This window comes from Choloepus didactylus, chromosome 10 (genome assembly GCF_015220235.1).
Source record: "Choloepus didactylus isolate mChoDid1 chromosome 10, mChoDid1.pri, whole genome shotgun sequence".
NCBI classification, from domain to species: Eukaryota; Metazoa; Chordata; class Mammalia; order Pilosa; family Megalonychidae; genus Choloepus; species Choloepus didactylus.
Window position 1 is genome coordinate 84,913,418 of NC_051316.1, and position 26,955 is coordinate 84,940,372.

General features: G+C 49.8%; 3 protein-coding genes across 5 annotated transcripts in view; 1 reads left to right on the plus strand and 2 right to left on the minus strand.

Moving 5' to 3' along the window:
• Window positions 1-12,172, minus strand: part of TLN1 (talin 1) — a 31,491-nt gene extending 19,319 nt beyond the window's left edge. Inside the window, exons 1-14 of one of the 2 annotated variants that reach the window (XM_037851316.1) lie at window positions 11,881-12,172; window positions 5,623-5,785; window positions 5,278-5,375; window positions 4,905-5,034; window positions 4,652-4,804; window positions 4,227-4,369; window positions 3,987-4,114; window positions 3,210-3,270; window positions 2,455-2,559; window positions 1,939-2,094; window positions 1,086-1,187; window positions 829-905; window positions 412-592; window positions 108-221 (exon numbers count right to left, since the gene is read on the minus strand). In XM_037851316.1, the coding sequence (XP_037707244.1) occupies window positions 108-221; window positions 412-592; window positions 829-905; window positions 1,086-1,187; window positions 1,939-2,094; window positions 2,455-2,559; window positions 3,210-3,270; window positions 3,987-4,114; window positions 4,227-4,369; window positions 4,652-4,804; window positions 4,905-5,034; window positions 5,278-5,375; window positions 5,623-5,752 (1,578 nt within the window). In that variant the 5' untranslated portion in view covers window positions 5,753-5,785; window positions 11,881-12,172. Of the gene's footprint in view, window positions 1-107; window positions 222-411; window positions 593-828; window positions 906-1,085; window positions 1,188-1,938; window positions 2,095-2,454; window positions 2,560-3,209; window positions 3,271-3,986; window positions 4,115-4,226; window positions 4,370-4,651; window positions 4,805-4,904; window positions 5,035-5,277; window positions 5,376-5,622; window positions 5,786-7,345; window positions 7,441-11,880 lie in introns of those variants that run through there. The other variant, XM_037851318.1, reaches the window with a different exon arrangement.
• Window positions 12,146-16,060, plus strand: CREB3 (cAMP responsive element binding protein 3). Of its 2 annotated transcripts, XM_037851333.1 has the most exons (9): window positions 12,163-12,698; window positions 12,797-12,944; window positions 13,019-13,086; window positions 13,195-13,284; window positions 14,354-14,460; window positions 14,552-14,620; window positions 15,252-15,336; window positions 15,432-15,516; window positions 15,598-16,060. In XM_037851333.1, the coding sequence occupies exons 1-9, from the start codon at window positions 12,540-12,542 to the stop codon at window positions 15,927-15,929; spliced, it is 1,143 nt and encodes a 380-aa protein (XP_037707261.1). In that variant the 5' UTR covers window positions 12,163-12,539; the 3' UTR covers window positions 15,930-16,060. The 2 variants fall into 2 exon arrangements, with proteins under 2 accessions (XP_037707260.1, XP_037707261.1); XM_037851332.1 differs by having other exon boundaries at window positions 12,146-12,698; window positions 15,252-15,516.
• Window positions 16,061-16,363: 303 nt separating this feature from the next.
• Window positions 16,364-26,884, minus strand: GBA2 (glucosylceramidase beta 2). Its single transcript, XM_037851323.1, has 17 exons — window positions 26,397-26,884; window positions 23,358-23,449; window positions 23,028-23,143; window positions 20,662-20,880; window positions 20,101-20,340; window positions 19,778-19,880; window positions 19,469-19,622; window positions 19,252-19,377; window positions 18,868-19,040; window positions 18,524-18,628; window positions 18,203-18,310; window positions 17,949-18,100; window positions 17,720-17,826; window positions 17,427-17,569; window positions 17,218-17,333; window positions 16,929-17,120; window positions 16,364-16,645 (listed from the first exon to the last, which is right to left on the minus strand). The coding sequence occupies exons 1-17, from the start codon at window positions 26,729-26,731 to the stop codon at window positions 16,364-16,366; spliced, it is 2,763 nt and encodes a 920-aa protein (XP_037707251.1). The 5' UTR covers window positions 26,732-26,884.
• Between the last annotated feature and the right edge of the window lie 71 nt (window positions 26,885-26,955).

Sequence of the window (26,955 nt, forward strand, 5' to 3'; positions counted from 1 at the left end):
GTGGGGGGCAAAAAAACAACTCAGGATCTGTTCTGGTTTGTTTTCCCAATCTATTCCTTGGAGTCCCAGCTTCAGTACCTCTGGCCTCTCTTCCATCTCATACTTACAGCATCCTGGCCGAGAGGGGGCAGAGTGTCAAAGTCATCCAGAGTGGCCTGGGCAGCCTGCACAGCCTGCATGCTTGAGTTGATGGTTCCAGTGAGTGCCTGCTGGGCTGAAGTCTAAAAGACAAGGGGAAGAATAATAGGGGCTGGACTGGAACATTTAAAGAAAAGAGGAGGTGAAAGAGACCCAGGGGCTAGGGAGATGAATACGAATACGGACATGGAAAAGACAGCCTAATTCCTGGCTAGACACAGCTAAGGGTAAGAGAAAGGCCCGGGTACCTTGTGGATGTGGGGGCACTCTTACCAAAGGAGGCATGTGTCCTCGGTGCATCTGGCCACTGGTTATCTGCTGCTGGGCAGGTGGCATACTGCCCATCTGGAAATTCTCAGGACCAGAGGCTCCAGAACGCATGATGGCAGGCAGGGCCACGGAGCCATGCTCCACTTTCCCAACCCGGTTATACTGCTGCTGAAGGACTGTTGACCTAGAGGCAGGGCACATGCTATGGAGTGCTCGGAAGACCTTCCTCATCTCTACCCTTCCCATCCAGTTATGCTACCATTGCAGGTCCTGTGATGTGGGGGTATGTGAGGTCTCCTTACAGCCTGCAACTGGCTCAAGAACCATCCTGAGGACTCCTCACCCCGTGCCAAGAGCCTCTGGAGTCAAGCCTTGCCTTCCCACCCATAAAGCATGGGATCAACCCAACTCCCTTCATACTTTTTGGGGGATACTGAGTCCTCCAACATAGTAGATTCCTCGTCTCCCTCCAATCCAAAATGATCCTTGCTTTTTTTCTGTAGGAAGACATAAGGAAAAAGAGTTCCAGCAGTTAAGGAAGAAGAAAGTAAGGAAAAGGCAGTTTCTTCTTTTGCCAATCAGCCATTCTCTAGAACCTGAGTCACCATTTCTAAAGGACTGGGTTGGGGCGAGGGTAAGGGAAGATAAAGAAAAGGCTAGGGGCAGGTAGTTCCCACCTTTTTAAGGATGATATCGATGTAGCCAGCAATGAGCTGTGCAATTTGCTCCCCCTCAGTCGTCTGTACCGAGTAGTAGCCATCTTGGTAATCCCCGAAATCCTAGGGTGACAAGGTGGGGCTCAGTGGGAAAGCTTCAATCTACCCAGGACGGAAAAGGGTAGAATGGAGCCCCAAGGTCGAGCTGATGAGAGTGACTTCCTATGCCAACGGCCCTCTAGGAAGAAGCCCACCTCCCTTCAATCTCCTGTGTGTTTATTTTCTTTCTTGGAGGGAAATATTTTATTTCTGAGGACTGGCTACACAGTTTCAAATACAAGTCATTTAGGAAATCTCTTTTCCCCTCACCCTGATTAAAAAACTGCGAGCATATAACATTTGTCATTAAATGATTAACACCAGTATCCAAAATGGAAAACAGCATTTACTATAATTTCTATTCCTCTCGGTGGGGCACTTCATCAAATTGTATCAGTTTTCAATTCAAAATATAAAGCCAGAGGGGAAAAGCTACTATATATAGTTGCTGCTGAAAAAGGGAAGGCTTGTTTTTCTTCTAATTACCTTTCTCTTTTATTCCCCCAAGTATTCCTGTGATTTCAGCTTGCTGGTTACATTTTTGTTTCTGTTGATTTTAAAGGATAAGTCCATCAGCTGTTCGCTTAAGCATCACTCACTCTGCAGGAGGGACTTTCTCCCTTAACTCTAACCTCAACGTTCCTGCAATAGGTCCAAAGTTCTCCTTTTTTTCTGGAGTCACGCTCAGTTGCACCTATCCCAAGGGAAAGACCTCTTCGGCTGCCCATTCTCTGGAAATTCCAAAGCCCTTTCTCCTCTGAGCCCCAAGACTCACCAGGGTGAAACTCTTGGGAGAGGCAGCCCACCGCTTGATGTTGGTGAGGTTCCATTCCTGGATCACCTCCTTGGTCTTCTCATCCACTCGCATCACACATTCCTTCGTGATGCCTAGAAGCCTGGGCACTAGCTTGTTCTTACCTTTCATCTTTTCCTAGAGCAGAAATTGGTGGTGGTAAGACAGGGCAGAAGTAGAAAGAGAGGTGAATGATCAGATCTAGACCTTAAGGGGGTGCTGAGGTGGCCAGGAGAGCTAATTAGGTGTCAACGGATGGACCCAGGACAAGGCTATGCCAGGGAAAGGGGAAACGGAGGGAAAATGCAGAGCAGGGAGGGAAGTGGTGGTGAAGGGCTGACTGCAGGGCAGTTTTTTCACAAGATCAAAGCAAGGTAGGAATGGGACTCTTACTTGATGATGGGAAACTGACTGAGGGCAGGGTCAGAGACTTTTAGAGAGTAAGGAAAGGGCAAGGGCAGGTCAAAGCAAGGGCAGCAAGAAGGGTCTATAACCCACCTTAACCAGGAAGAAGGAGACACCATATGTCTTGAGGGAACGGGCTAGCTTCACATAGCGTACCTTGGCCTCAATCTCACTCATCTGTCCACAATTCTTGTGTGCCTGAGAGTATGAAATGGGGAAGGCTTTAGCAAAATGTGGAGATAATACAAAGATGAAGAGTTAAGTTGGATGTTAAATATAATGGGAGAGTATATGGGAATATAAAGGTTAGGGAGTACGAGATATGAGAAATGAGAGGGTGATGGGATGGAGACTGACAGAGAAAATGCAGAAGCAATGGATCCAAGGGGTGTGGTTAAGAAACTTGCAGATATTCTGGAAACATGAATGGATAGCTAGAAAGTAGAAGGGCAAATAGAAGGCCTTTTGGAGTCAGTATTCAAAGAGTGAGGCTGATACCTTACATTTCTACAAGGATTATACTTTTCACAGTAATTTCAAGTGTACTATTTCATCTGATTCTCCTATCACTCCTACGCAGAGCAGGTACTGTTATCCCATGTTAGAGTTAAAGAAAAAAAAGAAAGCAAGAATATTAAATTGAATTCCACAGCAAAAGCAGTGATGAAGCTGGGACTAAAAGCCCAAGTCTTCTGCTTCCTCAGTCTAGGTGCTTGTGGGTGGCAGTGGCGGGGCAGGGGTAAGGGGGTGGAAGGGACAGACAGGGAGAGGAAGGGAGACTGTTTGGTCAGTAGGATTAAGCAGCAAAGCTCCCGGTCACCCAAACACTTTCCCCCACCCCTATTCACCTGGAAAATCTTACGCTCTCCCTTCTGCTTCACATACTCCTTGGGCAGGAAGTCCTTCAGGCTACACCAGAAAAGGGAGGGTCAGAATGTAGTGGACAGCATCAAGGGATACATGGGCCATGAAATGTGGTTCCAGGGGTATGAGGAAATGTCTAGGCCAGCCTTAAGTTTGGGGAGAAGGAAGACTCTAAGGGTACAGGGTCTGGATTGTATTCTGAAATAGAATGACTTAGCATTAGCTCTTGAAAGTGGTCTGTCTTTAGCTGCAGGGAAAGGGACTGAAGGAACTTAAGTTGGAGGCCCTGTTCCTGAGGGAGAGAGCATCTAGAGCACCATTTCAGGGAGCCAAGAGGAGAAAAAGCTCACTAGAAGGATGACCATGCACTCAGGAAGCTGAAAAAGTCACACCAAACTGTATACATTCCAAGGCATACCTGTGGATGAGACTTGGGAGAGACTTCTTAATTTAATGTTCCCTACTATGAAAAATTTACCATTTCCCTCTGACTATTGCATTAAAATTCTTCAGAGAATCTCAAAAAAAAAGCTACTTGCTTGCCTCAGGGGTGAGGGCAGGGGCAGAGATTTTGGACCACATTCATATTCCTTATAGTGAAGAGACAAATGAGTGATGACAGCTAAAAAGGTACCCAAGCGGGCCAAACTTTGATACTTTGGAAGAGGAAACAGGAGAAGGCCTGGGAGGAGACAGGCCCATTGGGATCACTAGCAGGGAGTCCTGGGCCCTGACAGGGTTGAGGGATGTGGGTCACTCACTCAAGGAAGCCAGCCTTGTGCTTCTGCTCATTGTGGGGCCCAAACTGGATCTGGCATTGGAAGCCAGCAAACTCACAGGCCTTGTCGAAGGAGACAGGGTGGGAGCCATTCAGGATGTCATCTCGTGCCTGGAGAACACAGGGAAGCGGAGCAAGTGATGTGAGTGGGTGCAAGGATACCCCTTGTGGGGCTTTTGTCCCTCTCCCTACCTCCCCCACCCCAGCTACGTCCTCGCCACACCTGCACATAAAGAAGGTTCAGCTGTACAGGGTCCCGGGAATCCACATTCTGGTCTGAGTAGAAGAACTTCCTCCGCAGCAGAAGTGTTTCATGCTCCTCTACTCCCTGCTCCCTCAGTGTCCGGCCATGGTCCAGCCAGTTCACTGCAACATAGAGAGAGCTCCTTCAGTGCCAAGCCTTCATGGACACACAACTCCCCTCACCCCTCACCCCCTCACCACTACTGGCTTTTTTTGTTTATTTGTTCACTGTCTACCTTTTCCCGCTAAAATGTAAGTTCCCTGAGTGCAGGGGCTTTGTTTTATTCACTGACGCATCGCCAGTATCTACAACCGTGCCTTCAATAAATCATGAATAAACTTTGCCCCCCGCCCTCCACCCCCCTGGACCATTTTCAAGGCCCTCTTTCTCCCTATTCTGCGTACACTCATCATCTGTGTGCAATTTCTGTTTTAGTTTCTCCATTTTCTTTTCATCTCGCAGCAGTGTCTTGTCCTTTCGTAAGGTCCCTGTCACCTCCTCCTTTTTCTCTTCCATCAGTTCTCGAACCAGTGAATATTCGTCATGGTTGGTGATGCCTGGTGGAGGGGGATGGTTAGGTAGTACTGCAGGCACTGCATCCATGTTTTTATGGCAGAGTTGGAACCTCCTCACCCAGACCCTATAAAGACCCCTCACCAATGCGGGCACAGATGGTCATGAGCATATCAGTGACGGTCTTAGAGTCGTCCACCATGATGGTCTTCACAGTTCCATCGAGCATACGGATCTTCAGGGGTCTCTGTTTCTTCCTGTACTCCATGGTGTCCTGTTAGGGCAAGAGGAGGAGACAGAGGCCCACTTCAGGCTAGGGCTATTACTTCCTTTTTACAGGGCCATTGAGGAAGAAGGTAGATGACCAAAAGGAAGACTATGGTAGTTCACTCAAAGGCATGGCATTATGACTGCCTGACATAGACAGAAAGCATGGAAGAGGTCAGAAAATTGGAGGTGGAACTGGGGGAAGTTGATGGGAGAGGATGTCAGAGGTCCTTGATGAAGTAATACTCACCCCATTTCGGAGCATGTAGTAATCCAAAGCTTTCCCGGCCTCCAGCCATATACCCTTTTTGGGGTCATCATCTGACAGAAACAGCCCAAAGTCGCTGGCTAAAAGAGAGGATAGGTCCCCTGAGCCTCATGAAGATCCCAGTGTGGCTGAGTGACTGCACCTTTGCCCCTTACCATTTCTCCCGTGACCCTGGGCCTAAAGGGGAAGGAGGGAACCATGGAGCATAGACCTGAGGGGTGAGTGGCCTGGCGGGGCGGGCAATAGGGTCATCCCTCAAGGCTGAAAGCCTGGGAACGAGAAGGGACTGAGGACTCTCACCCCAGCCCCCTGGGTAGTCAGACTCACGAGGGCCAGCCAGGGCTTCTGGAATACGCTCACGGATGATGCGGCAGGCGTCGTACACCATGGTAGACGGCTCGAACTGCATCGTCTTCACCACATTCCCAATGCTGATCTTCAGCGAAAGTGCAACCATGGTGGCGGCTTCTGCTCTCCAGCCTGGTTATACCTGGCCCGTGGCATCAGGGCATCAGAACACACTCTCACTGGAGGAGAGGAGACTTCCCCAGATGGAGTCCCAGGGAGGGATGTTTTTGAAAGGGGCTCCTCAAAGCAGGTGGTACTGAAGTTGTTTTTGTCTTAATCACTTTTAAAAGTTAAAGATTATTTACATCAAGGACCAGTCCTAAACTTCTAAGACATCTGAGAGAGAGGCTGGTCTGCAAAGTACACCAGCAGGTCTGAAAGGCAGGGTTATTTGAGGACATCCACGATGCCCTTGCTCCCTGCTCCCTGGAATTTCTGCCTCTCCTCTTTCCTCCAAGTGTCTCTCTCTTGCCTCTTGTCCCTGCTCAGCTCCTTTCCCAGCCCTGTCCACTGCCTGGTTTTTGTCTTTTCCTGGTTCAGTATTCCACCCCCACCCCCACCCCACCCCCCATCCTGTTGCCTACTATGTCCTGCAGGCTTTCCCTATCTGGGATTTCAGAGCTCTGTCCTGACTCATCATGTGACCTTCCCTCTCATGGCTTCAGCATCCTTCTCTGCAAAATAAAGATGTTATATCAGATAATCCCTAAGGGCTCTAGAGGCCTGCAAACACTGATTCACACTAGTCTGGGTGGGAGACCACATACTGACCGTCTAAGCTGTCCTGGTCCACTCTTGTCCCAGTTTTTCTCTTATCTGAGATGTTAGAGGTCTCCCTGAGGAGCTTGGCCCCATATTTGGCTTCCCTGGCAGTCAAGTTAGAATTTTGATTCTCTAGTCCAACGTTATCTCTGAAATTACCTAGTCAACTCTTCAATTTTTGCAGAAGGGAAAAGAGACTCTTGGAGGAAAAAGTTTCAAGGCAGGTCAGAGAAAGAGCCCAGTCCTTCTAGCTCAGTCCTTGCTACATCTAATCTACGTCTGAGTTAATACTCAGTTCTTACAACAACTCCTATGCTTTCTTCTCGTCAGCAAGTCCTTCTCAAACTCTACCTTTCCTCTCAGTATTTTTGGTGCAGCTCCTGGCACCACCACCTCTCAGTGGGCTGGAGGTGGTGCACTGGCGGCAGGAAGACAAGTCTGCCTGGCAGCTAATGATGTGACCAGCTTGGTGCAGGGATTGGATGCCTCTAACTAAAAGAATGAGCAAGTCCAGGCTGCCCATTCCCCCCTTTGGCAAATTGCCAGCCCCAAGGGAGAAAGAGCATAAGAGAAAAGATTGAGAAGCAGAAGTGGGGTTGTTAGGATACGGAAGGCAGTTTGAGAAGCAGGGAAGTTGGGAAGGGGTATGTTTTTGGAGGATGGCGAGGTTATGTGGGATGGGGTGAGGGGGTCGGAAATCTAGGTAGAAACAGGAGATAGGAGGCAGATGTGGGAAAGGTTTAGATCAAGGATCTAGAACCCAGTGGTTGATAAACCATTTCTGGCCTTACAGACAGTCCAGAGTTTCAAGACAAGAAACCACAACTCTATTTTCACCCCCAAACTAGAGAGGTCCTTCCCAGTTTCCCCACTTCCAGCTCTCTGCATCCCCCATCCCCACCCCAATTCCTGGGGCATTTCTCCCAATAGCTGGACAGACCTGGCACTGGGGTCGCTGACCACGAGTGAGGGCTGGAGGGTCAGAGAAGCTGGAGGAGTCAGACAGCCGAGGGCAGGACTGAAATGACCCTGTTCCTCAGCTGACATTGCATGTCTCCCCCTATTTCCTCCGGACACAGACACCCCCTTCTTCCTCACACATGGAAACCTCTGGTGAGACCCCGATAAGGGAGCTGAGTCATGCCTACCCTTACTCCCAGGCTGGTCTCGAGTACATATCCACATGCCTCCAAGAGAAAATGAAGCAGTGAATTGGGTTGGTGGCAGCATAGAATAGGGGGGGCCCCTGTTAGTATGGGGATAAGCTAACCAGTTTCTGCTCTGGCCTGAGAATTTTGCTCCCTTTACCATCATTTTTTTTTTTTTTTTAAATGAAACAGCAACACCATCTCCGTCTCCATGATCCCCCCTCCACCAATGTCCCCCTCCCAGGGAACTCCTCCTCCCTCAAGACATTCCTGAAATGCATTCCAGAGGAGTTGGGCAATTGAGGGGAGGGTGGGATGGAGGATAAGAGGTCAAATCCCAGCAAGGAATGGAATGTAAGTGTATTAGGGGGAAGGAATTTGGGGTACACGGAGAATATAGTCTGAGTGGGTAAGCACAAAGGGAGGCGCATAAAGATAGAGGGTTACAGAAAGGGACAAAGGGTGAGAGAAAACTGAAGGCAGAATCAGAAAGTAAGAGGGTTGGGGGAGTAACACTCAGTCTGTTACCAAATTTGGCCTCTGAGTCCGCAACCACAGGGAGGCGGGGGGTTGTGGGTGAGACTGACATATCCGGCCTCAAGCTGCTGGAGGCTCATTTAGGGCTGGACTGGGCAGCTGAAGGGCTGGGCCTGACCTCCCCAATCCAGACTCTCCCCACATACACTCCTATCCCATGCACACTCCTCCTCCCTAAATGCACCCCTGCGTATGCTCAGAGTTCTTTCCCACAAAGCTACCTACAGGTGTCCCTCTACATACCCGTTTTCTCAGTCCCGGAGCCCCTACACAGATCCCACCGCAGCCACCTGATCTTCCTATAAAGACTCCATTCCATGCAAGCAGCTTCCCCTCCAAACACACCTCCATTTCAAGCACATGGCCCCCCTCCTCCCAACATCCTTCTTCCCTTTATGTATACATTCTCTCTCCATTCACCCAGTAAGCATTCTTTGAGGGCCCGTTGAGGGGAAGGCCAGCGGCCAGAACTTTCAGTGTGTGGGAAGGAAGATGAGTAAGCCATCAGCTTTGCCTTCTAGGGGCTCCCAGTCAAAAGGAGTAGATAAGCCAAGTACAGAATTACAATAAAGAGGAGGCTGTGATAAGAGAGATCTCATTAGGTTAGGGAAGGGGGACAGAAAAAGTCTCTATGAAGAAGTTGTCCTTTAAAGTTAGATTAAAAATTAAAGATAAAAAATAACAATCTGTCATTTATTAACTATATGTTAACTGCTTTGTATACATAATTTCATTTGATTCTTACAACAACCCTTCAAGGTAGACATCATTTCCATTTTTACAGATTAGTAAACTGAGGCTCAAAGAAGTGAAGTACTTGTTCAAAAAGCACTTGTCCAAAGTCACACAGCTAACAAGTTGTAGAGCCACCATCCGAACCCAGGTCTCTGATTCCAAAACCCAGGCTCTCTCCACTACACCAGCCGGAGATGAGTCAGGGGTAGCATTCCAGGCAGAGAGCAGAGCATAAGCAAAGGTGGAGAAGCAGGAAATCGTGGAGAAGCATTCAAGGAAGTGAGCAGGCAGGCTGGCTGAAGCACAGGGTACCTGCAAGGGAGCAGTGGTGGGGAAGTTAGGGTTAGGAAGGAAAGGTAGGGGAGGACTAGAAAGGAGTAAATTTTACCTTCTGGATGGTAACAGGAGGCCAGGGGAGGCTTTTAAGTGGAGAAGGGACAGGATCAGAGCTGGATTTTAGGAAAGTAACTCTGGCAATTACCTTTTAGAGTGGTTAGGAGGACACTGTATTAGCACAAGTAAGAGATAAACCCAGGGTTAGAATGGAGGAGAGGAGGATGTCACTGAAAAGAAAGTTTAAGAGGCAGAACTGTCAGGACCTGACATCAGTGTGTCCTGTCAACCTTTAAAGACCAAGGCTCAAAGTTAGGCTGGAGTTCCATAGCTTCCTGCCAATGGTACCAGCTTGAGTTTAGTTAAGGAAATGGGAAAGGGGGAAAGGGAACAGGCTGGGCTGGGAATGTGAAGATGAGGACATGGTTAGGAGATGTGGTTAGGCTGTGGGAAAAAATGGGTATGTGGTTAGTAGGCAGGGGCAGGTAGGGGCAGATGGTGTGTGGTCAGTGAATGCATCAATGGGGGGGCGGAGATTGGTGGTGATGATGATGGTAGGAAACATGAATATATGATCACTCACTGGATCAGGCTGGGGGAAGGGGAGGAATGAATATGTGGACAGTGGATAAGTCAAATGGAGAGAAGTCAGAGCCCAGGTCAAGCTAGAGAGAGTAAAGAAATGAGGCTGTAGTCAGTGGCCAAATTAGGCTGCGGATGGGGATGAAGGGACATTGGCGATGGCTAAGTAAAGCTGGAGTTGTGGGGTAGTGGATAAGTCAAATGGAGAGAAGTCAGAGCCCAGGTCAAGCTAGAGAGAGTAAAGAAATGAGGCTGTAGTCAGTGGCCAAATTAGGCTGCGGATGGGGATGAAGGGACATTGGCGATGGCTAAGTAAAGCTGGAGTTGTGGGGTAGAGTGGGGGTATGCCCAGTGGCTGGGTAAGGCTGGTTAGGGGATAGGGCTGTGGTCAGTGGCCAGGTCAGGCTGGGAGTGAAATGGGGGTGTGGTCAGTGGCCTGGCTGGGTGTGGGATCAGCAAAACCCAGTTTCCTCTTTGGGTCTCATTTCCTCTTTTCTGTTTGGGGAGTGGGGGAAGGGGATCTGTAAATGGACCAAGAAATTAAAAGAGGCTTAGAAGCGGGGGATGGCATACAGTAGGGATTGGGGTGCTTGGCAGTTGTGCTGGGAAGGGCTGGTAAAGATGGCGTGCAGGTGGATGAGTGGGTGAAAATGGTAGAAGAGTACTTTAAGATGATGGGAAATTTCAAGCTTTGGGTGAGGGTAAATTAAGGTCAGATACATGGATTAAGAAGGGGAGAGGGAGGCAGAAGTAAGGTCAGGAACTGACAGTAAGACGAATAAGGGCGGGTTAAAGGCAGGGTAAGTATTCTTGTGAGGGAGTGAAAATGCAGGGCCAGGGATGAGAGTTGGAGAAGTTTAACATGTAGGGAATGAGGGGACAGTGAGCGGCAGTGGGGGTGAAACTTCAGGGGATTCAGCCATCCTCTTTGCCCATGGCAACAGTTTTCCTTGGCCTGCTTCTCCCTCAGTCACTAATCCCCTCTCCCCTAGGCAGTCCCCCACTTAATACTTGGCTTTAGGCATCTCTTGGGTCTCTGTTCCTCCCCACCTCCCTTCTTTAAAATAACAGAGTCTAGGAACCCCTGTCCTTCAATTGCAATGACCACAGCAGAAGCCCTGGGCTTGGAGAGTGGAAAAGAGAAGGTGGAATCCTAGACACCTGCACTTCCAGCTGAAGCCCAGAACGCTAGCCTGAATTTAGCCATCTCTCTGAGACAAAGAAGCCCCCGGTGACTACAAAGGAGTAAGAGACCTCCTGAAAAACAAGGGCACCTACCTACTAAGAACTTCTTAAAGTTCACCACCCTGAGGTCAACTACCCTGACCTCAACCATAACCCCTAAAGCTGCTCCTAATTCCTAACATTAACCCTGACCCTAATTTATTACCGGAATCCCAATACTGGCTTTGACTTCATCTTTTTCCTAGCAGAGATGGTCCCAATTCCTGAGCCCTAATACTGACCTGATTTTTACCTTTATCACCAAACCCCCTAATCTTAACTCTAAATGCTGACCCCTAAGCCTAAAGCTCATTTGTTACTTGATTCCTGACCCACTTCTTCACTGTTTATCCCTAATATCGACAACGCCAGCAATCTTTAATCCCTAAAATGGACTTCTAACCTAATTCCTGTTGTTGACCCCTTAACCTGACCCTGAACTCTAAACCCTGACTTCTGCTAGCCATCCTAGAAAACAAAATCATGATCTTAATCTAAACCTTAACTGCAAAACGGACCTGACACACTAATAACTCTAAGTCTTAACTCCTAAAGCTAACTTTGATTCCTAAACCCAACCTCACCTAATACCAAACGCACCCAAAGCTTCCCTACCCACAGAGCCGCTATCAACTAACCCCAAAGTGTATCCCCGCCCTGCGTCTCACTGCCAACCAACTCCTCAACTTCCCCCAGGCCGATCTCAGGTAGAGAACTGCTCCCAGGAAGGGCTTGGCTTCAGCAAAACGGCCTACTTAGCTCCGAATCCAATGCGACATTCACTCACTGGACGCTGACCTCTCCAACAGGATCCGAAACAGGAGACACAGGAAGAGCCAGGGGCCCCGCCCGCCCGCCTCCCAGGCCGGGCCTCGCGGCCGCACCCCGGGGTTCCCGCTCGGCCGGTCCGGCCTACCTGCGCTGCCCGGCTCTGTGCCCCGCCCGCCGGCCCGCTAACCCGCTCCTTCTCCGGGTCCGCTGTCGGGCTCGGGCCTCGCCCTCCCGCCGACAGATACTCTCTCGGCCACTTCCGTCCCAGGAGCGTCCCCCACCCGCGGGCGGCGCCCTGGGCCCGCGCTCTATGGTTGCGGGGACTGCAGGAAGCTGCTCTGGCCCCAGCTCTCGATGCTCGGGAGCCCGCCGAAAACCGGCAACCCCTCCCCGGCAGGAAGCAAGGGTGCGGCGCGATCCGACGAAAACGCCCGAGCGGTGCCCAAGTTCCCTTTTGGTCTGTAATTCTTCCTTTTCTCGCCTTGGGCGAAGGCGGAGCCAGATCCCCAGAATCCCCGCCCTGTGGGCGGCAGGCGGCAGTAGGGACGTCCCCTCTATTTGCATAGCCCCAGGGACGTGGCGCAGCTCCGAGGACACTTCCGAGTTGAGAGGAACTCCATGTCCCAGAATGCCAAGAGGGCCAATGCGTCACTTCTGTTGAGTTGGAAGCTGAAGAGAATCGGGTCCGGGAGGCGTGTCAGACTCGAGAAGGGAAAGCCCAGCGGAAAAGGAACCTGCGGATTGTTAGGAGAGGCGAACTGGGCTGGAGGTTGTTTCTGGAGTACGGGAGGTGGAGCCGGGTAGATGGTAGAACCCCCTCTTGAACCCCATATGGACCTGGCGCTGGGTCCCGGTGACCAGGACCTTCTAGACTTCCTGCTAGAGGAAGGCGGAGATTTGGGGGTGGCGCCCGAGGAGGCCGCCGCGGAGGCTCCGGAGGACTGGGAGCTGCCACTCTCTGAGGTGGGTGAGAGTTCTGAGTCGGGGAGGCTTGGGCCGGGCGCGTCCGTGAGGCAGGGGGGTGGTGATAGGTCCCGGCCGTTAATTTGAACTCTGTGCAGGTACTGAGCGAATGGGAGGTGGAGGATTTCCTGAACTCCCTGCTGAGCCCCTCTCCATCACTGAACGTTTTCAACTCCTCCAACCCCTGTCCTATCTACCATGATCACACCTACTCCCTCTTACAGGAACATATCTCCATAGATCTAGGTGAGTCTGAAATAAGTGAAGTTTGAGGGAAGAGAGGGCTCATGGGCCTGGCTATCCTTACTTTCCTTTTGCAGATAGTGGGAGCTGTGGAAAGGAGGGGCCCCAGATGACTCCACTGCAGGTGGAGGAGCGGGCAGAGCAGGTACTTGACTTATGGGAGGATTATTCCCCAATTGCATGGATGGGGGCAGAATTCCCCATTATCTGACATCTCCATGCAACTCTGCTGCCCACCACCCCATAACCCCAGGAGACTGCTAGTCTGATATTGACAGATGAGGAGAAGAGGCTGTTGGAGAAGGAGGGGCTTACTCTGCCTGGGACTCTTCCTCTCACTAAGGTAAGACTCCCATTGGGGAGCAAAGGCTGGGCAGCGGGGAGGGGGTGCTATGTGAGTTCCAAGTAGGCCAATCCTGTTAATTGTATTGTCAGTAACTTGTAAAGTGACCGAGGTAAGAAATTTAGCAAATTTGTTGCTCACAGGAAGCTGGGGCATGTAGTTTAGATGCTAGAAACAAAGGCAAATGCTGATTTTGTGGGGTCTGAAGTTTATACAAATTTTAGTGTTCTCTTTAAGAAAAAAGAATTCAAAATTATCAGTGCAATGTTAGTATAGGGCCTTGGAAAGGACTGTGCAAATGAGGGCCCTAACACTTAGATTTCATTGGCTTTATGGTAATCTACCTCTTGCTGAATGGTAGAATGAGCTTTAGAATTTGACAAGTCTGGACTACACAATGTAATAAGAATAAATGTAAATTCTTGAGTTTTAAGTTTCAGGCAACTTCACAGCACAACATTGTGATAAAGTGATGAAATCAATGTTCATTGACAGAAAGGTTAAGGGAATTTTAACTTCTTAAAAGTGCAAGATGAATCAGCAGCATGATGTGACTACTGAAAAATAAATGATATTTGGAGGCTATATCAAATTTACTAGCCAGAGCATTTTTAGTGTCCCTTTTGGAGCCCAGATTACTGACAGTTATTAACAGGATGGAGTCCATCCTGAGGAGATCAGGATGATGGAAGAGTTAGAAATCTTGACAAGGTTTTTTTTTTTGTTTTTAACTCTGAGGAAGATTATGAAGAAATGTCAAGTGCCTTAAAATAGCTAAAGAGGCTTTGTTCTACATGATCCAAGATACCAGACACAAAATTAAGCCCAATGGATAGAAATTATAAGGAGGCAGATGTTGGCTCAGGATAGGAAGGATTTTAAACTTGGTCTGGGCTTGTGAGGTATTAACAACTGACACTCAGAGGCATTCAGACAGAAACTGAGTGTCTATTGGTCAGGGAGACTGTGGAAAGGATTCCTACATCAGGATGAAGATTGAACTCATTTGCCTTCTGACTATATGGTCCAGTGTTTCTCTGATGATGTCCCTTTCCCTGTCTTCTCCCAGGTGGAAGAACAAGCTCTGAAACGAGTGCGGAGGAAGATTCGAAACAAAAAGTCTGCTCAAGAGAGTCGTAGAAAGAAGAAGGTGTATGTGGGGGGTTTAGAAAGCAGGTATGAAAGGGAGAGGGACTCAGGTAGGGGAGGAGTGGTAGTTGGCTTTTGAAGGGAGGATACAGGCCATATGCCTTTCTTATTCCCCTAGGGTGTTGAAATGCACAGCCCAGAATCTGGAGTTAAAGAACAAAGTGCAGCTCCTAGAGGAACAGAATCTGTAAGCAAGCCTTCAACATCAGTCCTTTCCCTCCCTCCCATTTAATGCTGTCCCACTCTTTCCCCTGCTCCACACTAGATTTCTAATTGGGCATCTCTGACATGTGAGGTCTGGTGCTTGTACTTCTCTAGTCTGATTCCAAGAAGCTCACAATAATGGGGGAATCAATTCACAAGTAACTAAGGAGAAATTACCACCAAGAGAAAGGAAGGAGCAAGAAAGACCTCATGGGGCAGAAGGCATTATTTAATGGGTAGAATTCTGGGAGTGGGAAAAGTATTCGGTCAGAGAGGCTACAACATAGTCCAGTTTGACTGGAACCCTAACACAGGGGAGTTGGGGCCAGAAGGTATTGTACAGGGAATATGTGGATTATGTACCCAGTTGCTCAGGCATTGGAAAAACCACTAAAAGCGTTTGCAGAGCCGTATAAGTCAGGGCAAGACAGAAAGGTTTTTTTTAGTTTTTTTGTTTTTTTTTAATGAGGAACTTCAGACATTTTGTCAGCAGAAGGAAAGAAGTTATTGGCAAAAATAGGAAGAAAGTAAGAGAAAGGATCCAGTGCATAGATGGAGGGAGTGGCCTTAGCAGGGTGCCAGGCCAGGGTTTGCTCAGTCCCCTTTTCCTCTAGGTCCCTTTTGGATCAGCTGAGGAAACTCCAGGCCATCGTGATTCAGATATCAAACAACAGCAGCAGCAGCAGCACCTGTGTCCTGGTGAGGATGGTGATGGAAGGAGAGATCCTTTCCCAGGCAATGGGTTTGGGGTACAACCTAGAGCCTGTCTTCATCTCCTTTTTTCTGTTCTCCAGGTTCTCCTCTTCTCCTTCTGCCTCCTCCTTGTGCCTGCTATGTACTCCTCTGACACAAGGGGGAGCCTGCCAGCTGAACATGGCGGTAAGAGGCTTGTAGATACCGTTAAGGCACAGGCTAGGGAAGAGGCCTGGGCCCACCCCTGATAACCATCTGTCTCCTCAGTGTTGTCCCGCAAGCTTCGTGCCCTCCCCAGTGAGGATCCTTACCAGAGGGAGCTGCCTGCCCTGCAGTCAGAGGTCCCAAAGGACAGCACATACCAGTTGCTGGACAGCCCAGACCATGTGCTCCAGGCCCCTGGCAACTCTTCCTGCCTGCTGTATCATGTACTTCAGGCTCCTTGTGCAGAGCCTCCTCAGATGTCAATCCTCGACTCCTTCTCAAAGCCCCTCTGCCCAAGTCCCATCCTCCTGCAGGTAAATCTCACAAAAGAAGGGAGATGGCTGCTTACCCATAGCCCCTCATCTGTGATCTTGCAGGGCAGATACTCAGGCTAGATGCAGGAATATGGGGGGGCCTCAGCAGAAGCCTGGGGCTCCCAGGATGTATCAAAATAAAAAGGAATGGGAGAGGACTGGCCTCAGCTCCTGTGCCCTGCCAGGAAGCCTGAGGGCTCAAACATACCAGACTTACTGGCTTTCTGGGTCTTTTATTAGTACCTCCGTGTCTCTGTCACCCCATGAATGGGTCTGGGGGAATCAACAGACCTTGAATATTTCATGCAGTGAGGGAAAGTGGTGAGGAAAGAAATAAATAAGTGATTCTAATGCCTGGGTCACCCTAACCCCTCTTTACTGGCACAGTTGGATAGGGGAAAGGGAGGAGGCATGATTGTCCTGGTGGCTCAGGGCTGCAGGAGATTTTGGGGAAGGGAGAAAAGGCCAGGCTGGAGGCTGAGCTGTTAGTGTCTTCCTCCCACAGTTCAGAGAGCTCACTCTGGGCTCAGGTTTGTTGTGACTTTCTTTGGTCCAAATTTAGGCCCTGTGCTTAGGCCTGTGCTCTGTTCAGCTATTGGCCTAGAGGCCTTTTTACGCTGTTGCTGTTGTTCAATTGCCAGCTGCATGGCCCAGATGCTAAGTGGCCGCATGTAGGCCAACGAGCGGAACACCTGGTGCTGGCAGTAAGCTTCGGGGGTTTGAAACGCCAGGCCCAGGCGCTCCCATACGGTGCGGTAGCAGCCTTCAGCTGTCTGGAAGCCTTCCCAAGTCAGGCCCTGTGGGGAGAGATGGCAGTCATATAACTGGTACCCCCTGAACAGCCACTTCAGTTGGACAGATGGAGACTACAGGGTTTCTGCCATCAGGAAGCTCACAGCTGGTAGGGGAGAAAAACTTGACCCAGGAAGAAGGCTGAAGGAGACATGAGTTGGGATGCATGCCTGGGTGAAGGGGGAGGCTGTAAGGATAAGGTGGCATTGGGTTGGGCCTTGAAGTTTGTTAGCTGATGAAGTTTACTAAGGTGCGGATGGTGGGGAGATGGGGAGGGGAGTGCATTACCTCCTGGATCATGGTGGCTGCCAGCCCATAGACCACACCCACCCAGACTTCATCAGATTGGACACTGGATCTATCAGGGACACCATGGGGCTGCATTCCATTCACAGCCCCCATGGCCCCTCCTGCAAAGGCCTGGACATTGAGCTCGAAGATAGTTTGGAGAGCACGGACCACATGTGGGGTAGGAAATACCTGGAAGGGAAGGGCAGAAACATGGTCCCTCATATTTGCTTCCCATCTCCAGGGAAAATCCTCTTTCCCTTTGGCTCTTCTTTCTAATCCCTCTCACCTCAGTTTCTCCTTCTCCTAGTCCACAGGCCTTCAGGAACCACTGGCCAGCACACTGGTCAGACATGATGCTATGAGACTGAGGCTGGGAGCTGCTATCATAGTTGTAATAGCGGCCTGGGATAGAGGAAGAGCAAAGTAAGACTCCCTGCATCCCCAGAGCTACCTTAAGACTCCTTAGGACCTTCCAGTCGCCCTCCCCCAACTCACCATTCCACAGCAGCCTCTCATAGGCCTCCTGGCCTCGGCTGAGGATGGAAGAAAACTTATCTTGGATGTCCTGTACCCCACACAGAGCAGCCATCTGGACCATCATAGCCACAGCTGCCAGCCACAGCCCTCCGCAGTAAGCACTAATAAGGAACATGGGTTTGGGAATCAGACTGGCAGCTCTAGCCACTCCCTTGCAGTAAAACAGGCAATAAAGTACTCTTCCCTGAGACCCACCATCCCTGGTGTCCAGTTCCCCACCTCAGCTCTCTTGGCAACCCCTATACCCTAACCTGGGCCCTGTGACAACCCATGCATCGTAGGTCTGGTCTGCATAGCCTCCATTCTCAATGAGTCCATCATGGTCCTTGTCAAAATTCATTTCAGACTCCATCACGGCCTAGAGAGGGAACAAGAAATTGAGGACCTAGATACTAAGGAAAGATAATGAGAGTCAGCTCAGCTCTCCCCAGAAGCCAGTCATGTCCCCAGCACACTGGCCACTGCACATCTATCCCTTACCAGACAAACAGGCCACATGTCCTTCAGGAAGTCCAGGTCACCCGTCAGGTAATAGTCCCGATAAACCTGCAGCACAAACTTCAGGTTCAGATCCTTCCAGTCAGCAGTATCGTGGATCATATATGCATTGACCCGGAGCCACGGCTCATCATCTGTGGGAGGGGAGGGGACCTGGTTAATTGGCATTGGTGGGTAGGGTACAGGGTACAAAAGTTAAGGAAGGGAAGCTGACCTTGAGGTGGAAGGCTTTTTACCTGGGTCCCCGATATCATGGGGGATGACATTTCTCCTTTTCACAGGTGCCATCACCCCACTCATCAGGTACCGTCGCTGTGTCAGGTCCTCTCTGAGAGTGGCTAGAGCTAGGGGGGCAGACATACACGTGGAGTATGTTGGTAGGGAACAGGCAAACTTGGAGTAGGACACAGAACTGTGTGTATGACCCTACAGGGGAACCAATAGGCAAGGTATAGATACGTATTGGGGAGAAGGGGCAGGAAGAGAATCTGAGTGACCACAACAGTTCAGGGGTGTGGGGAGTAAGGGGGTAGAAGGGTCACAAGAGGGACGCTTACCCATGTCATATTGCAGGCTGAGCTCGAGCTTGGGCCAAAGCATGACAAGGGCGAAGGAAGCATAAAAGTGGACATCATATGTGTTGTACATACGATACTCCTGGCCTGTGGGAATGAGGGAGACACACTATCACCAGAATTCTGCTCCCCCTTCATAGCCCCCACCCTATCTTGTTGTCTAGAGTTAAAGGTGGGGCATTGTTACTGGTCCCCACATGCCACTTACCCTCCCATCCCCACCAATACAATGAGGTAGGCAAAACCCATCATCCTGCCTTGTGGTAGGACACTAACTGGCCTCGAGGGTATTGCCTGCCATGCTGCAGCCCACTGGCAGCCTGTACCCTCAAGGTAGCCAAATCGACCGTATTCCTGAAGGATGGGGTAGAGTTGACTCATGCCCCCCGCCAGCTTCTCAGGTAGGGAGTCTTCAGGAACTTCCACCCATATGGTGCCCCCGTCGGCCAGGAAGTACAGTTCATTGAACAGTGCAGATTTGTACCAGGCAGGCAAGGATCTGAGGAGTCAGGAGAAGGAAATGGTCTAATGAGTGTGGACCTCCCAGGAAAGGAAAGTTTCTGGGTTTCAGTGGAGAGTGGGGGCACCGAGTGAATCTCAACATAACTGTGCTGAGTTTGGTGGGTGGAGAGTAAATCAAAGAATTCCAGATGGAGTGTGGGTGCCTGAGAGAAAGGCAAGGTGGCCATAGAGATGGGCCCCATTGGTACCTGTCCTCCAGTACTGGGCTCTGCCAGGCTGAGATCCTTTCTTCCCAAGCTGCGTATCGGCACAGTGCATAATGGCTGAGGGAAGGTGCTGCATCACCATCTTGCCCAAAGAACCTTGTATACCGCCTGGGGTAGAATGAAAGGGGAGGGATGAGAATACGGGCCCCAGGCAAGGCCCCAGCCCCTTGGATCCCTGCACTTTCTTGGTCCCAGTCACCTGTAGTGGGCCTGAGCCTTGGCTCCAAACATGATCCTGGGCATGTCCCAAGCCAGTGAGAACTCCAGGCGGCGCCGGCCTCGAGGCAGCAGCTTGCCCGCAACACACACAGCCCCAGCGATGCCTACTCCTTTCTGTGAGGGGGGACTTCGGCCTGAGAGAAGAACAAGAGGAATCGGCACCAGCACGCTTCATCCCCAGGGCTACAGAACCCTAACGTGGGACAAGGCCTGTTCGTTACGTTTCACTCAGTTCCCAAGACAGGGACAACTTCTCTTCCCACCACCTCCCTGTCAGACCCCCCATCACCAGCAGGGGAGTCCAGCTGTCCATCCTGAAGTAGATCCTGCCACACCTGCTGCCCAGTGCCATCAGGGTCAAAGGCTGTGACATGGGTTACCGTTGTATCTCCCTGTTAAGGAACCAAAGACTTGGTGAGGAGGAGCCCCACAAGTATGTTGGATTCTGACTTTTCCAGTGCCTCCAATTTCAGGAGGTTCAAGGACTGTGGTGAGGGTGGGATTTAGGAGTTGAGGAAATTAAGAGACCATGGTAGGGTGGATGGGGGCTTCAGGGGCCAGGGTGAGAATAGGGGTTCAGGGGCTAAGGTATAGGGCAGGCCCCTCCATTACCGTGAGTCGTGCAGCTACCGCCATTGTGTAGGGATTTGGGAGGGTTGGATGATGCAGCAGCAGCCCCCGTACAGTCTCCCCATCTTGCTCCAGACAGAAGGGCTCATTCCACAAACCACCTGCGGCATCATCCCCGCCCCCCAGTCCGTTCCGCATGGAGAACATGATGGACACTTCCAGGGCTTCATCCCCTTCGTTTTCCACATCCCACACAAAGACTCCTACAGGCAGGCTGCTGTCCTAGGGGCAAAATCCAGACTCAGTTGGTCCCCAGCTTAGGCCATCCTGCTCCGACTCTCCAAGGTCACTCTTGGGTACAGAGGACCTGACTCAAATTCTCCCCAATACAGTCTCTTCTGTTTCCCACTCCCACCTCTCCATATTCCCAGGCAGGCTACCTACCAGAAAACATAGAAGACTGGAACAAATGGGGTGGTGGGCCTGGGAATCCAGTGTGATGTTACGGCTCCAACCCCTTCCCTTTCATAGGTTATGGAATTTCCAGCAGAGGCAGATCCCGGAGAAGGGAGAACAATGGAGGGAACACAGGGGGAGGCTCACCTGGTAGTCATGGGGCAAGAAGGGTGTGATCTGGCGGCAGGTGAGGATGACACTCTGGCCAGGAAGCTGATAGATAGTCCAGGCTCGGGGATAGAGGGCATGGTAGAAAGCAAAGTACCCACACAGGCCCCAGTTCCAACTGCGCAGAACACTTGGCCGCTCCAAAGACAGGACTTGCTGGTACACAGTCTGCCCTTCCCGACGCAAGCACACTGTGAACTAAATCAAGAGAGCAGACAGGCTGGAATGAGGCAACTCACAGGCACCTCAAACTGGTCTTTCCCTCAAAGTAGCTCCTCCACTTGCAGAACCTGCAATTGCTAAATTGTACCACCAGCCTCAGTCATCTCCCAGGCCTTTCCCCCAAGCTCAGTGAGTCACCAAGCCCTGCTGTCTCCCCTTCATCTATTCCCAGGCATCCTCTCCTTTCTCCACTGTGTTCTTAGTGCCCCAATCCAGGCCTTCACGACTTTTGCTTTCATCTTCTACCCCTTCTCATCTGAATATCAGAGTGATCTTTCTTACATATAAATCAAAATATGTCAATCCCTGCTTATAATGCAGCAGTGGCTACCCATGGTCCCCAGGCTAAAGTTTAAACTCTTCTACTTGACTTTCAAGGCCCTTCTTGATCTGGCCTCTCCCTGCCCGTCACACTTATTACCTGTTCAAGCACCTATATTCTGGCCATATCAAATACTCACTGTTCCTTGAGCACATTACTTTTCTTCCTCCATGCCTTTGCTCAGATTTATTCTCCATCTGGTGAAACCCTTCATCTTTCAAGCTAGGTCACCTGTTATTGCTTCCTCCTCCTGAAGCACTGAGTCATTGTCCTATGTGTCCCCATACCCCATTTATTCTACATTCAATGTATTATGTTATAATGTATTTATTTAGCATTCTGTCTCCCCCACTGCTGTAGGGGTTCTTTAAGGTTAGGGACTCTTTCTAGTTCATTGATGTACCCCTCTCCACCTATGATTCCACCCCAGAGTCTGGCAGAGTTGATGTGTGTGTGGAGAGAATGAGCAAAGTCTGCAGCAGTGTCCTTTTCTCTCGGTACAGGATCTGTCCCTCTCATTTTGGCCCTGATGTGGTCTCAGTCTCCATTTTCTTTAAGTCCTATTTCCCCAATTAAAATTTAAACTCTTGGAGGGTAGGAGCTAGGAGAGATTAATGTTTCTTTCCTTGGTTCAGACTATGCATGGTGTTTTTACTGTATATATATATAAAATAATGTTTCATGTTGGAATAGTAGATAATGATTAAGACCACAGGCTCTTAACCACAGAACTGGTTCTGGAACTCAACCTTTCCATTTACTACGTGACCCTTGGTATGTTACCAAACCTCTCTGGATCTCAGTTTCCTCATTTGTAAAATGGGCATAATAATCGTACTAGCCTTTTAAGACTTTTTATTATGAAATTAAGTATTGTGCAAAAAAGCACTTATCACAGTGCCTAGCATATGTTGACCCTCCAATAAATGCTAGCTACCATTACTACTTTAACTGTAGAGTCATAATTCTGGAAGGCATCCCCCTCAGGATACCTAAGGGATTAGCCAGAGAGGGAGCTTGGGGTATTGGGCTGGGCGTAGTCATTAACTGGACTCAAGAACTGCTAGTCATTTCTCCTTTGAAGAAGAGCTGAAGGCTGGAGGCATCCCTCGGACAGGAAAGAGAACTTGGACAACTCAAAATGGGAGGTCACTAGAAAGATAGGATGAAAGGTAGGCTGCATGTTTCTGGCAATTTAAGGCCCAGATATGATGAGGAAGCAGAGGGTAAAGCTTTCAGAAAAGGGAAGAAAGCTAGAGATCTAAGGCTGGGAGTGGATGGGCCTTCCAGGCCCTAAGCCAGAGACCTCCAGAGGAATGACCACCAGCAGAGGAATCACCAACTTTGGCTCAAGGTTGGCAAATCAGGATGAGTAGTGGATGCTCTAGGTTTCTTTTTTTTCCCCACTCATTTATAGGACTTTTGGTTTTAATTTTCCTTACAGCCCTACAAAATGTTCTTTCAACCAGGTTAAAAGATTTGAGAATTCTCTCTCTATGGTGGGTCCCAGCTCAGCTAGTGGGGTTGGCCAGTGAAGTAGGTAGGCAAGAGGTGTTTAATAGAGAAAAAGGAGGGCACAGTGGTGCCAGGACTGTTTGCACTTCCAAGGAATGTGTGCTCTGAGTGTCTTATTCCTATAGTACATCCTAACCCAGGGCTGGGCAAACAGAAAACATACTGAAAGTACTTATAAGATTGAATCATGGATACTTTTAATTGCCACATCCTACAATAGCCAAAAGGCCCTTCCTGGCCTGGGGAGGTAGTATCTTGGGTCTCTCCTTCAATTCCTAGCTCTTACTTGGTCAGCGATGATTGTCCGGTGCTGGTACATTCCTGGGTTGAGCTGCCAACGACAGAACTGGCCTCTCCAGCCACGGGTGATAGTACCTCCCCCAATGCCACCCAAGGGACAACCTAGATAGAGAATCAGAACAGTTAGGAGGGGATGAGTGGTGGGGGTGGGGTGGGGGGGCCTATTTCTCACTTTCTGGACTATCAGGATGGGTTTCTCTCAAAACCTAGGAGATGGGACAGTGCAGCTTGCCCAAGTGGGAAGCCTCTGCCCTAACTGCAGCTGACCTGGAGGCTGGGCCCTATCTGAACAGGGCAGAGCTGGGGTGAGGCTCACCATAGATCTGTCTCAGGGGTATAGAATTGAACATGTCGATGAAAGGTGCCTTCTTCTCTACTTGGGTCTTCCGGTACCACCACTGTATGTACCTGAAGAGCAAATGGCAGTGTGAGGGGATGGGGGTGGGTTGGTAGTACCTCACGGGCTGCAGTCACCCACCTCTCTCCAGATGCCCAGCTGCTACCTCCAATTAAATGGCTCGAGGACCCCATCACCTTCTCTTCCAAACCTCTCCTCTTCTTGACTTCTCTACAGTTCAAGGTCCCTTCATCTTCCCAGATACCACAGCTCACAGTGTGTGAGACTCTATCCTCTTCAGAAGGAGCTTTCAGATCTTCCCTCACCACTCCAATTCCATTACCAATGCTTTAGATCAAACCTCAGGAGCTCTTATCTGAGGTATTGAAAGCACAGTTATGGTTTTCTGGCCTATACAACACCCCTACCCCGCAAAAGGTACAGATTGCTGGGGCCAATTTTCTTCCTTTTAAATTTTATTTTATTCCTGATCAAAAAAAGTAAAAATGTAAAGCCTTCTAAAAACCCCAGCATTTTCCTGCTCTTGTCACAGCCGTGTTCAGAAATTTCTGGGGATGTATCCAACAGGCAAATGATTCAGTTTTGGATTCAAGGCTCTGGCATTTACCCCTGCCTACCTTCTAATTTTATTTCCTACAAATTTCCATTTAAGGTGGGTTCTCACTAAGCAATCCCTGACCTGCCAGACCTTCTCCCACTTCCTCTCTCCTCCCTACCAGTCATTTTATACCTGTTGATGATCTCTTCTAACCACATAGTTGGGTAAGTAACCCCTCTTAGCCACAGTTTCCTCATCTAAAAAATGGGGTACTTCCTGTCCTACCTACCTCATGGAATGGTGAAAAGGATCAAATGACATAATGGATAGGAAAGCCATAAAGTGGAATACCTCTGCACAGAATGATTACTTCTATACAAACTATCTCAACTCCTAATCAGACACTGACTTATTTCAATGTTCTTCATGTGAGTCTGACATATTTTTAAGTTCCTTGAGGAAAGGGACAGTGACATAAACTGGCTAAATATTATCCACAGCTCTAAGCACAGGGCAGAGTACATGGTCTACAGTCAATAAATGTTTACTGAATTTACAAATGAATGAATGTACAAACAATGGGGCTTAGGAATGTGAAAGACAGGAGGAGCAAGGGGAGGAGAAATTAGATTAAAGAATAGGGAGGGCACAGTCTGGGGGTGAGGGAGAAAGATGGAAGACAAAGGATGAGATGATGGAAAGGCAGAAGATCCTCCCTGCTAGCTCAGAGAAAACTGGACTTTGAAACTGGAGGCCAGAAAGGACTGGTAAAGGGAAGGAGGGTGTAGTGTTGATTAAGGCAGCCAGGAAGAAGAAATGCAAGATATGAAGACTGGCAGAACAAAGGAGCATTCAACATTAATGAATGAATGGACTCTGGGTGGAAGGGGGAGCAATCGAAATTGAGTTCTTACCACACTGAAGCTCAGAGAACTCTGCTTTGCTGGCACTCTTGGAGTGCACCCAGTTCATCTCCCTCTTAGGGTCTACTTCTCTCTCACTCCCTTAATTTAGCAGCTGGCCATTCCTGGCCTATTTGGTTTTCTCCATAATTTTAGACCCCACTCAGAACTATCATTCAGAAGTCTTCTTTGTCTCATCCCTGCCCTCTTCTCAATGCAGGATGTCATCCCATTCCAAAAGCCCTGTGTCAATGACTCCCACCCTATCCTGGTATGGGGAGCCAAGGTCCAGGGGGCTAAGCACAGCTTCAGGCCTCTATGATTCAGCTCATACTCAGGGACTGAGGAAGGCTTGGATGCCCACCTCTTCTTGACCTCTTTGTCTTCTCCACCACATATACCCCACTGTGCTTCTCTTGGTATCCTAGTCCTAAACTCTCTTTTGACCCAAAGGCTTTGGGGTCAAGGTTGGACCGGGTAAGTTGCAGAAGCAGCCTGGAGGGATGATTCATTTCTGGTACAGGCCACCCACAGGAACTAGCAAAGGAGCTAGATATCCAGGTAGCACCAGGCCCTTCCCACTGCCTAGGGCTGGAGTTCGGTAAATGGCTTTCCCACCCCCATAGCACTGAGATACAGGGGAAGTGAAGGATCCCCTACTGAGGCACTGTCTGAGCAGGGTTTCCCATTTATACCCCCCTCCATGGCTCTGTGTTTACTGTGTGGACTGACTCAGGATGACCTCAGGGTGATGTTTTTTGTGCTCACATCCACCTGTTCCTGTTAACAGGTCTGGTTCCTCATCACAATTCTTTTGAGTTCAGTACAGATCTTGAGGGATAGTGAGGGGCTCCATAGCTCAGGACAAGTTCTAGGGGTTCTGCAATACTTGGATGGGGAACCAGGGCAGGCTCTGGAAGACTTACCAGGAGCTCTGGGAGACACCTGTGGTGGTGCTCCTCTGGTCAGTAGACTTTGCCTTTTCTATCAGGGCTGTCTATCCAGGAAAAGTGTAAGCAGCCCCCCTCATTACTCTCCCCTTAGGGCAGAGAGCAGGCAGTCTAAAGCTTGAGGAAAGAGGCAGATGGGTGTTGCAACTGTAACGTGATGTGCCTGAATGAGGTACAGAGAATGTCCCAGAAGCTCAAGGGAAGGTGGGGTTAAGAACCTCCCCCTCCCAAATAAAATGACATTGTATCAGCACCACAGCAGCCAGACTATCGTTTTCTACCTTGTCACAAAGTGTAGGTAACCCCAAGGGAAGTCTTTGGAAAAGAGGGAGTATGTGAGAGGGAGCCTAAGTGGAAAAGGCTGACAGCAAGCCCAGATATTCCCACTCTTTTTTGCTGAAAAGACAGGATGTTTGGAGGAAGAGGACTGCAAAGAGATGTGACATAGTATCACCCTCCAAAACCCTGGGACTAGAATATGCTGGGGATAGAGGTCACTTGACTGGGAGGAGTCTATCTGTCTTCTCACCCAATCCCACCTCTGCTGTAAGTCTTGTTCTGGAACAAAGTAAAGCCCAAGTTTCTCTAGGCAATAGGGGCCACTCACCTCCAGCCCATGCCCAAGTGCTTTATCATGTTGCTTAGGGAGATGTTATTGGCCTGAAAGGGTTTCCTCTTCTCAGCAAACTCATGAGCCAGGCAGATGCGCCAGCCAAAGGGGGGCACCTCGTAGCCCCTGGCTTTACCCTCATAGGAAGCCATCAGCAGCCCTGAGTCCTCCGGGTTGCAGTAGCCTGGCTCGTTTTGGGGTGGATTGTCTTCAGGGCTCTCACAATCTGCAACCTGCACAGCCTCAGTGTCTCCGGCATCTTCAACGCAACAAACCCGCAGAGTCCCTCTGGAGCAGCTGGTGTGCTCCAAGGCTGGCATGCCGGTTTCCATGTTCCCTGTATCCTGGGTCCCGACGACCTCGATGGCCCCGGGTCCCGCGCCCTTTGGTACAAAGTATCTCGCCAGCCAAGTCCAGATGCGGGCGCCGGTGGTGGTTAAGTGGCGTCCCAGAGGATCCGGCGCTGCGGAAAGCGGAGGTGAGCTGGTGTCTCTGTGGAGCCAGGGAGCTGTTGCTGCGGCGGCGGCGGCGACAGCAATAAAGCTGTCTTCGGTTC

Bases quoted from the DNA above. Each gene is read 5' to 3' on its own strand.
- CREB3 (XM_037851332.1), top strand. From the start codon at position 12,540: ATGGTAGAACCCCCTCTTGAACCCCATATGGACCTGGCGCTGGGTCCC. The intron at 13,087-13,194 runs GTACTTGACTTA...CCATAACCCCAG, and splicing joins TGGAGGAGCGGGCAGAGCAG to GAGACTGCTAGTCTGATATT. The intron at 14,461-14,551 runs GTATGAAAGGGA...TTATTCCCCTAG, and splicing joins GTGGGGGGTTTAGAAAGCAG to GGTGTTGAAATGCACAGCCC.
- GBA2 (XM_037851323.1), bottom strand. From the start codon at position 26,731: ATGGAAACCGGCATGCCAGCCTTGGAGCACACCAGCTGCTCCAGAGGG. The intron at 18,101-18,202 runs GTAAAAAGCCTT...CCCCTCCCACAG, and splicing joins CCATGATATCGGGGACCCAG to ATGATGAGCCGTGGCTCCGG. The intron at 17,570-17,719 runs GTTAGGGTATAG...GTTCCTTATTAG, and splicing joins TGGGTTGTCACAGGGCCCAG to TGCTTACTGCGGAGGGCTGT.